This window comes from Chelon labrosus, assembly GCF_963514085.1.
Source record: "Chelon labrosus genome assembly, chromosome: 4".
NCBI lineage: Eukaryota > Metazoa > Chordata > Actinopteri > Mugiliformes > Mugilidae > Chelon > Chelon labrosus.
Genome location: NC_140340.1, coordinates 16,936,429 through 16,946,686, shown reverse-complemented (window position 1 = coordinate 16,946,686; position 10,258 = coordinate 16,936,429). Strand labels below are relative to the sequence as shown.

General features: G+C 42.0%; 1 protein-coding gene across 1 annotated transcript; it reads left to right on the top strand.

The window, feature by feature from the left end:
• Positions 1–2,555: 2,555 nt before the first annotated feature.
• Positions 2,556–9,987, top strand: cyp24a1 (cytochrome P450, family 24, subfamily A, polypeptide 1). The gene is made up of 12 exons (XM_084543809.1): positions 2,556–3,004; positions 3,149–3,339; positions 3,464–3,557; positions 3,649–3,742; positions 4,211–4,302; positions 4,663–4,774; positions 6,291–6,436; positions 7,107–7,273; positions 8,072–8,150; positions 8,420–8,617; positions 8,717–8,828; positions 9,457–9,987. The coding sequence occupies exons 1-11, from the start codon at positions 2,747–2,749 to the stop codon at positions 8,825–8,827; spliced, it is 1,542 nt and encodes a 513-aa protein (XP_084399935.1). The 5' UTR covers positions 2,556–2,746; the 3' UTR covers position 8,828; positions 9,457–9,987.
• Positions 9,988–10,258: the final 271 nt, after the last annotated feature.

The following is a 10,258-nucleotide window of genomic DNA, read 5'->3' as shown; positions in this document are numbered from 1 at the left end:
TCCAGACTTCAATGGCCTCGCTGATCCAACTGTGAGACACAAACTGTAATCAAAGTGATATCTAAAAGACAAAGCCTGAGTGGTCAGAGGGTTAAAAAATCTGGATTAGCACTAGGAGGTATTCAGTCAGTGCAAGAGGCTTCAGTTCAGTGGCAGCACCAAAGAGAAGAGTACATTTGACAGTACAAGAAAACTCAGAGCTTTCCTTCTTCACTTGTGTCAGACCATTTTTTTAATTTCATTTTTGATTAACTATTTACTTTTTTGAATTCTCTTCTTTCTGCACATAGATTTCTGCAACAGAGGGCATAAGGGACAGGGGGGCATTTCATGGAACTGATGATGGATTTGTTTTTGTGTGTTATATTCTTGTACTCACACCAGAGAAAAAAATCATCAGTGGCACAAATGCTCATCCTCCATAACAGATTGATTGCGGTAATACCATCGGTTTTCTGCACAAGGTCAAAAATGAGGGTGTTGCGTATGTTCTGTTTGCCCTTTGAGGACAGCACAAGAACACTTGTTTTCTCTATGACTTGGACCGGCGCAATGCCAGCTTGTCTGTGACACTGCCAGTGTTCACTATGCCAGTACAGATCAGGACACGGCAAGGTTGAAGTCCTGGAGTAAGGCCTTGCTCAACAGCCAGATGTTTCGAGCAGTTTGAGTAATATAGGCAATAAGGTTGAACAGATCTTTTCAGATTAGATTATGGACGTGATTCACTTTTAAAATGCTGCTGCTTTGTCACTCTCTTTACAGGAATGGTTTAATAATCATTTATATCAATAAAAGTAAACACTTTATTGTAAATTGATGGCAGAAAATGAAATAACAGTCAGAAATGCTTAACCAAATGCTTTCTCCAAAATGTAAAATTCATGAAAAAATATGATGCACTTTAGATAATTCATTCATTCATCTTCTGTAACCGCTTGTCCTGTGAAGGGTCACGGGGGGTGCTGGAGCCTATCCCAGCTGTCCTTAGGCCAGAGGCGGGGTACACCCTGGACAGGTCGGCAGTCTATCGCAGGGCTAACACAGAGAGACAGACAACCATTCACACTCACACTCACACCTACGGCCAATTTAGAATCACCAATTAACCTAACAAGCATGTCTTTGGATGGTGGGAGGAAGCTGGAGTATACAGGGAGAACATGCAAACTCCACACAGAAAGGCCCAGTCAGCCACTTTAGATAATATTAAATGTAAATGTGTCTTTTTACTGTGTGGGACCAGAGGAATTAGAAATGTCTGCCTAAAAAAAAAATTTAAAAAAACATGAAGTTATCAATTAATTAAAAAGTCACTGACTTTTAATCAACTTACTGCTTTAGATAGAAGTAAAAGCAGTCATTTTGAGTTTAATCAGTGTAATAACAAAAACAAAAAGTGTGACGTGATCTAAAGATGTGGATGTTTAATATAAAGACAGGAACCAATAAAATATAAAACTGGCATAAAATATCGTATGCCAAAGCTACCAGATATCAGTTGACGCTAACCTGTGTGTTCTGAATCTGAGAGCAAACGAACACTGTGTGCATTTGTAGGTGCGTGGGTGGTGTTTTTTTCTTTTTTCTTTTTTTTCTTGTGGTTAGGAGGGGGTGTTGGGCGATTGATGTGTGTGTGCTACACCTGGAGAGACTTTTGCTCACTCACCCAATACGCTGCAAACATCAGATGGAGTTCAAGGCTGTTCACATGCCACCTGAGAGTCTGTGAACGAGCACTTTAACGGGGTAACAGCACGGGGCCCTGGACATGTTATTTGAGTCATGCCAGCTCTGAGGGCGCTGTGTGTGTTTAAGTGTATTTGTATGTGTGTTGTTGTGGGGACCACTATCAATTGTCGACCTCGAAAAGTGAGGACACCGTGGCCAGTGTGGTCTTGCAAAGAGCTGTCTGCAGTTTTGGATTCGGTTTGGATGAAAATCCAGCTTAGGTTGGGGTTTAGGTTGTGGTCAGGCATTTAGTTATGATGGTAGGGTCCTCACCAGAGACAGAAGGACAAATGTGTATGTGTGCATGGGAGAGATTTGCAGGTGATTTCACCACAGAATCATCAACAGATTCCTAATGTCACTGTTTGACACTTATACAAACACAAGAGGATCTGGGGAAGTCCAAATTTGAAGCCACACAATGATGTGGGCATATGGGCGTTTGCAGTGAAGTAGCCTACTTAAAATGTCCACAATAATGTGCCAATAAAATAAAATGTCAAAAAACAAACAGACAAACAAACAAAAAAACTTCGTCCAGCCGCAAAAAACACACACTCCAAAACACAAACGGAGCAAACAAGCAGGCTGCAATCAGTCAAATATTTGCCCGGTGCAGAAGTGTGGCAGTAGTATTTGCTTTGCCAGAGATTCGGTTCTTCCAATCGCGGGTCGCTGTGAAACACGGTTGAAGCGAACCGCGTCACCTCCGCAATGGCCTGTGTGTTTATTTATAAAGCGGGGGGGGGGGGGGGGGGCAAGGGCACTTCCTCGGTCTATCTGGGGTCATACGATCCTCTCAACGTGGATCCATAAATGAATGGTGGGCTCGACAGCCACACCATGCAGGACCGGTCCCTGATTGGTTCGGTGCGCGGCAGGAATAAACACTCTCAGGGTATATATATTGCGGTAAGGTGTGACACTTCCAAGAAACGAGAATCCCCGAAGATAACCGAATAAAGAAGAACTGCTACTGAAGATTAGATTTTAAAAAAAAAATAAAAAATTCAGAATGAGGGCGCAAATCCAAAAAGTTCCTCAGATCGTTGAGCTGCTGAAGAAGAAGACTGTGGGGCTGCAGCACTTCAAGCCAACATCCTCAGTGTGCGTCCTGGAGGAGAAGGATGCTCTGGAGGCTGTGCCTTGCCCTCACGCTGCCTCCAGAGCGCACAGCTTGGACGCGATCCCGGGACCCACCAATTGGCCTCTGGTCGGCAGTCTGGTTGAACTCCTGCGTAAAGGAGGACTGACAAGACAACACGAGGCGCTGGTAAAGTACTATTTTAAACTTGTTCTCAAAATGTGCTGAATACGTCGTATAGTTTAGTTAAAGTAACGAACAACAACATATGTGATACGTTTTCATTTAAATCAGCTTTCTCTTAAAATTAATCCGAACTGACATCTTTTTCAGGTTGACTATCACAAGAAATTCGGAAAGATTTTCCGTTTGAAGCTGGGCTCTTTTGAGTCTGTGCACATCGGCGCACCTTGCTTGTTGGAGGCACTCTACAGAAAGGAGGGAAATTACCCTCAGAGACTGGAGATCAAACCCTGGAAAGCATACAGGGACCTGAGGGACGAGGCGTACGGACTCCTCATACTGTAAGTAAGCTGTCGACTCCTCGTTTATAACTCACCGGGACGCATTTTTTACGCGCAAGCAGAGGCGCAGATGTTTTGTAATTAAAGCGCACTGAATGGGGAAATCCAAACTGTTGGTTTGCAGGGAGGGAAAGGACTGGCAGAGAGTGAGAAGCGCGTTTCAGCAGAAGCTCATGAAACCGACAGAAGTGGTGAAACTTGATGGCAAAATAAATGAGGTACGATTCCGACCTGAAACATGAATTGAGTTATACTTCATGTTGGAGCCACTGGTGATCAGAGACTGAGACTTTCTGCTTGTGAAAACAGGTGTTGGTGGACTTCGTGGGCAGAATTGGGAAAATTAACGTCAGTGGGAAGATTGAAGACTTGTACTTCGAACTGAATAAATGGTCGTTTGAGAGTAAGTTAAGCTGTTTTCTGTTCACGTATTCTTTAAAGCTACAAACCAAGAATCAGATTCATTGCAGACTGACTTAGTAATCGTTTTCTTGATTAATTGTTTGGTGTATAAAATCTATAACAACTGCAAATCACAACAGCATGTTAAGTTTACATGTAGTGATTTGACTGACCAGTTGTCCCTAAATAACAGATGATGAATTTATTAAAAAAGACAAATAAGAGCAAATAAAGCAAATGAACATCTGGCATTTTGAAAGAAAATTACTAATCGATTACCTCGTAAAAATAGTTTTTGTGGATGTCTGTCAATTTAAAGATTTGTTGAAGATTACATCTGGCTTTCATGTTCCGTAATGATGCTTCTGTTTTTGTCTCATTTCATTACAGTATAAAAAGTGTAAATATAGGATTGCCGTCGTTAAGTTGTGTTGAGTCTCAATCTTTGCTCTTTCTTCTTGTCACTCAGCCATTTGCCTCGTCCTTTACGACAAGCGGTTCGGTCTGCTGCAGGAGAAAGTCAACGAGGAAGCCATGAACTTCATCACAGCTGTGAAAACAGTGAGTACGCTCGTCACTATTTCTCTCTTAAGAACAGTGTGAACTGCGAGCGAGGACACTTGCGGCCACCTGTGACGATCCTCTCCCCGAGCCTGTAGAAACATCACAGTTCATCAGGTTCAGCTCATGTTCTCGGTCAGCTGAACTGCAGCAGTTCAGTGCCTGACTGACGCTAACTGGGATTTACTGGTGCAAACCAATATCGTCCACAGTCAAGAGATGACAAGTGGAGGCTCACAAAGGTCTCCTGGGGCAGTGGATGCAAGAATCTTTAAATAATTCAATCAGGCTTTCAGGAGGTGATTACGTCTAACTCCTAATCATTTTCTCTATTCTTTTGTTCTTTCTGTGGCCCTGCAGATGATGAGCACGTTTGGTATGATGATGGTCACACCTGTGGAGCTCCACAAGAGCCTCAACACCAAAACATGGCAGGACCACACCACAGCATGGGACCGCATTTTCAGCACAGGTACAAAACCCAAGTATATGCCACACTTCAAAATTACACTCACACAACCCTTCTCCCTGCACTGATTACTCTCAAAGCTCAGGTACAGTTGATCTTTGCTCCCCCTGTGACGTACAGACCAGTTTGAGTTCAGTTCAGGCACGGGGGGAGGGCGGAATGAGAACTGAACCGGGTGCCTCAGTGGTTTGTGTACTTGGCACTCCGGGTAAATGGTAGCCAGAGTTGTGGTAAACCGCATGACCCAAGAGAGAGAAATATGCCAAATATTTGAAGTAGCAGGAGGTGGAGGGGCAGAGGGACAAAGATGCTGCTTACAGCCTCTCACAGGCGTACACGAACACACGCTTCCCCGAAATTCAGTGGCAAATTTCACAAGACAAAGGAACGTGTAGTGTGTTTACTGGTGTGTGTGATGTGGTCATGGGATTCAGATCCTCATCCCCTATAACAGTCAAAGATTAAACAATCCTGCAGTACAGAAATAGAGAGGCAGTGTCTGATCAGATAATATGGATATCATTCAATGTAACAACAACACACCAGACTATGAAAGATATTTAAAAGTGGAAATTACACTTCACACATTAAGTGTGTGGTGGGTTTTTCTTCAAAACTGTCAACATTTCAGATCACCACACTCTACCTCACTGACAACTGTAGATATATTACAAGAAAACAGTACAATAAATCTAGGAAAGTCTGGTGTAAATGCATGGTGTAAATCAGATAATCAATTAATCCACTTATTTCTAGCTTTACAAATGGTCCGACAACCAACCTTTGAGAAGTGAGATTTCAAAGCAGCACGAGACCTAAACAAAGACCAAATGACCTTTGCCCTTGGTGCAATTGCATCTGAGAATTGATGGAGAAAGAACTTTAAGAGGCTCTGGTCAAAAGTCAAAAAGGTTTCTTTAATCAGTGATTCACAGAGAGTCTAAATACAGGTTCTCTCTGGAGAGAAGCTCCTCTGGCTCTCTCCCTTACACACACAGCTTTTATACAGATAATCTTGTTATGTGGTTTCCTTGGTAATGTGAGTACTATCAGTCCCTTATCACAAGTTGCTCGCAACATCCTCAGTGCAATGACCTTGTGAAGGCACAAGAACAGATGAGAAATCCAACCATAGAGATGTTACATAAAGCATCATAAAGATATTAATAAAAGGATTATGCACAGGTTATACATTTAGCTGGGTCATTGTTATACAAGTCTATCTATGTGTACCTAGTCTAAAGTTGAAGGTACGGTGAGCATAGAACACAATCAGTGATACAATCAGTAGTATTTTTCTATCAAGAATTAATCCAGTTTATGTTTCCAAGAAAACCTTAACTACTGCGACTAAGAGGACCTATTAGTTGCTAATCACACTAAAGAAGGTAGAAAGAGTGGCACAGAACTTATTAAGGTGAATGTCAAAACCATTTAATAGCTTTACATGTTTTGTCTGCTACCTTTACATAGCCCTGTGTAAATCAGTATGTATCTTAACGGCTTCATCTTTACGCAGCCAAAGTCTACATCGACAAGAAGCTGAAGAGGAACGCCGTCAGAGCTCCCGACGATTTGATCGGCGACATCTTACACCACAGCTGTCTTTCAAAGAAGGAGCTGTACGCAGCCATCACCGAACTGCAGATCGGAGGAGTTGAGACAGTGAGTAACACTTTGAACAACATTTCATTCACAGGAGACTTAGGTTACGAGATTGATGCCTTCGCTCAGCTTAGTCTAGCATGAAAAGTCTTATAATAATTTTAAATGAAACTTTAAATGAAAGGGCGACCTATTTCCTACTTCTTATGCTAAGCCCAGCTAACGGCTGCCGGCTATAGCTTCATACAGATGCAGTATAGGAGCCGGACCAAGATTCTTAATATAGGAAAGCAAATGTGCTTCCAAAATACTTGAGTCTTTAATTGTATTTCCTCCAATTGCAGTTTTTTGTTTATCTGTACTTTATTCTCTTAGAGAAAAATGTAATCATCTTATGGCTGCAGCACACCGCCACATACAGTAGCTGTGATCACCTTTTAAATGTTTTACCTTTCGCCTATTTTCCTGCAAGTGGGGAATGGGGGGCGGGGGGTGCAGTCAACCTCTAAAATAAACAGGTGCTGCAGTTACAGTGCTTCAAAAGCGGAAAATGGATGTGGTGTGGGTGTAACTGAGGAGCCTTTGAGGAAGCCCAAACATTCTTCAGCTCCTTTCAGGACCCCACAGAGGAATGCACTCAGAGTAGCTGCCTCAATAAGTGACATCTCCTCTCTCCTCCTTCCTTCTTTTTTTCTCTCTTTCTCTCTCGCTGTGTTTTTACGTTTCTCAGACCGCCAACAGCATGCTGTGGTTTATTTTCAACCTGTCACGTAACCCCGGAGCCCAGAGGAAGCTGCTGCAGGAGATCAGAGAGGTGGTGCCTCCTGGCCAGGACCCGTGTGGAGAGCACATCAAGAGCATGCCCTACCTGAAGGCCTGCCTCAAAGAGTCAATGAGGTACAGTAGGACAGCAACATGATGGGTCTAGTTTCCAGCCTTCATACTAAAGCCTGACTAAAACTGTCCTCCTGCCCTAGTCCACATGATCTGATTGGACAAAAAGGACTCAAGTCATTAACAGGCGCCACACAAGCCGCCCAGCCTTATTGATAAAGCCTGTTTACTGCCTAAAAGGAAAACACTGCAGACTCTATAGTTAATAATTTCCCGAAAGAACACCCTAATTAAACATTGGTCAGAGATAAGACAATATTCATTTGCAAGAAACCTCATAAACTTACGATTCAGAATACACAGGAACACTATATAAACATACATAATGATGACATAACATCTGTGATGAAATCTGATTTAAACAGTCATTCACTTCGAGTCAGACTCTCTGGCTGCACCATGATCTCATCCAGTGCCACGGAGATTAAGAAGGAAAACTCACACACATGACTGCCTCAACAACAAGCTTCATGCAAAGCAGTGGCATGACCAGTGGTCCCAGCTTAAAATCAAACACGGTCACGTTCATACAGTTTCCGTTCCCTTATATGGCCTACTTTCTCCCATCTTCTCGTGCAGTCACAAGTTGCCAGAAATGTTACTAAAGGCCAGCGTCATAACCACATCACCCAGGGAATGTACATGACCTGTGACTGGAGATTATATCTCACCTCATCTTGCACCAGAGCATGTTTTGCTCCTTTTAAACAGCTTAGACACATGTGTGTGTGCGTTAGGCTACACTGAAGCTTCAGTGAGGCCATATTCTCAAGCATGTATTTTTTTTTCTCATTCTTACAGGTTATCACCATCAGTCCCATTCACCAGCAGGACCCTGGACAAAGACACTGTGTTGGGAGATTATGCCATTCCCAAAGGAGTAAGTGGCTTATTTCATAGTTCCAATACACCTGACAGGAGCAGATTACATTCTTGTATTAATTTACATTTGACTTGTGCCTGAACGTAGCATGTTAGAAAAAACAGCTCACGTACTGTACAAAGACTGAATGGAGCAATGTGTAATTTAGAAGGAGGATCTTTATTGGGATTTATAATCTACAGTATTATGTATTTCATTTATCTGTAAAATAGAAGCAATTCTGCAACTAAAAGCAAAAACTAATTGTTATTTCTCTCCATTTACAGACAGTGTTAATGATTAACAGCCATGCACTGGGCTCCAATGAGGAGTACTTTGATGACAGCAAGCAGTTCAAACCCGAGCGGTGGCTGCGAGAGAGCAGCACCATCAACCCTTTTGCCCACGTTCCCTTTGGTATTGGAAAGAGGATGTGCATCGGCCGGCGGCTGGCAGAGCTGCAGCTGCAGCTGGCCATGTGCTGGGTAAGATAATTGTCTGTCACACTGAACCAATGTACTGTAAGCTCAAACCGAGACAACACTTTGTGGGGCAAATCAAATCAACGACTGTGTTTCTTACAGGTGGTCAGAGACTTCGAGATCATAGCAACCGACAATGAGCCGCTCGACGTGATCCATTCAGGACTTTTGGTCCCCAATAGGGAACTGCCGGTCGCCTTCATCAGGAGATGAGGTAAGAAGAACAGTCATTACTCTCTAGATGAGAGATTAGCACTGACACATCTGCACAGTTGACGTTAAGCTTCTAAACAGTGACCAGTTAACGTTTGGTGTGGGAAATACACATTAGGGCTGCCTAGGCAACCAGAACCTGGGACATCCATTAACGACCAGGTGTCAGGTGCCCAGCATCGGCCAATGGCCAAATCGCCTCATGTGTGCACAAGGCATTAAGTGGTTTTATTTTCATTATTCTAAGTACATTTAGGTATGAATGCATGGATTCAGGACTGGTGTTTTAAATGTGATATAATGAGGTTTTACTACCGCAGGGGTTTGTAATAGCAACAGTGCTCCCTTCATATTTGAGGCATTGCCCTGGATGGTGCAAATTCTTAGAGACAAACACCATAAATATCATAATTCAATTATATCTTTGACTCATACAGTTTTCACAATTCACTTGCCGTGTAAAGCACTCAAATTGATTCATCCACAGCTTGGTAATAAAAACCTCTTATATTTGCCTGTCTGAGCCCCTCCAACTCCAACCTGAGTTTTTCTTTCTCACTCACTGCCAAAGTGAGGACTACTTTACATTCAGCATGATTAATCATTTCTTCTGTCTCTCCCCCTCTCAGGCTCCCTATTCCGCTCTTCTGGACGTAGAGACAGAAAGATGATACCTCTGTTGCTATGGTCCCGATGGTCCAATGACTCCCTGCATTGCTGCTCTGTAAATAGAGAAATTATTATACATGTAATAGTGACATAAATACCTCAAACTTATTTAAGACTATTACTTGTGACTGTTAATGACTGACCAAAATACCAGTTGTTATGTACAAATTGAATGTTGTTCCGAGGCAGCTGTCTTCGAATCATAACGTATATATATGTAGAATGTAGAAGAACAATGATAACTTAATGCTTCTCCTTGTTTAATAACTTGTATATATATCTATATATATTTAGATATATATATGTAGGACATGCATATGTTTATTTTTCACTGTGTATATAAAGTGCAATTATAATATTGTATTAATGTGCTTTGTTTTATGTAGAGACATATTTTATTCACCTAAATAAATGCATTAATAAATGTATAAACACCACACAACCTGTGTATGCGTTTTAAACTGGTGAAAGACTCGGCCATAAAGTCTTGGAGCAATTTAGGGTTTTTCCAACTTGAGGAATAGAGCTAAATAAACACCTTAAACCTTAACTGTTCTTTCTAACTGTGTATGTTTAGAGACAAGGGCAGATTTCTTTAGACTTTGCCCTAATACTAAATTCAAATGGTCTAATTCAAGATTTTTTCAAGATGTATTTTATGGGTAATTCAGCTTCCTTTTCGGCTTTTGATGGCTTAAAATTAAAAAGATGTGTCACAACTCATCCAGGTAGCTTCTTTGGTTCAGGAGTTTGGGTTTCAGT

Excerpts from the sequence above, each read along its gene's own strand:
- cyp24a1 (XM_084543809.1), top strand. The coding sequence starts at position 2,747 with ATGAGGGCGCAAATCCAAAAAGTTCCTCAGATCGTTGAGCTGCTGAAG. Across the intron at positions 3,743-4,210 it reads GAATAAATGGTCGTTTGAGA|CCATTTGCCTCGTCCTTTAC; the intron begins GTAAGTTAAGCT and ends CTTGTCACTCAG. Across the intron at positions 8,151-8,419 it reads ATTATGCCATTCCCAAAGGA|ACAGTGTTAATGATTAACAG; the intron begins GTAAGTGGCTTA and ends CTCCATTTACAG.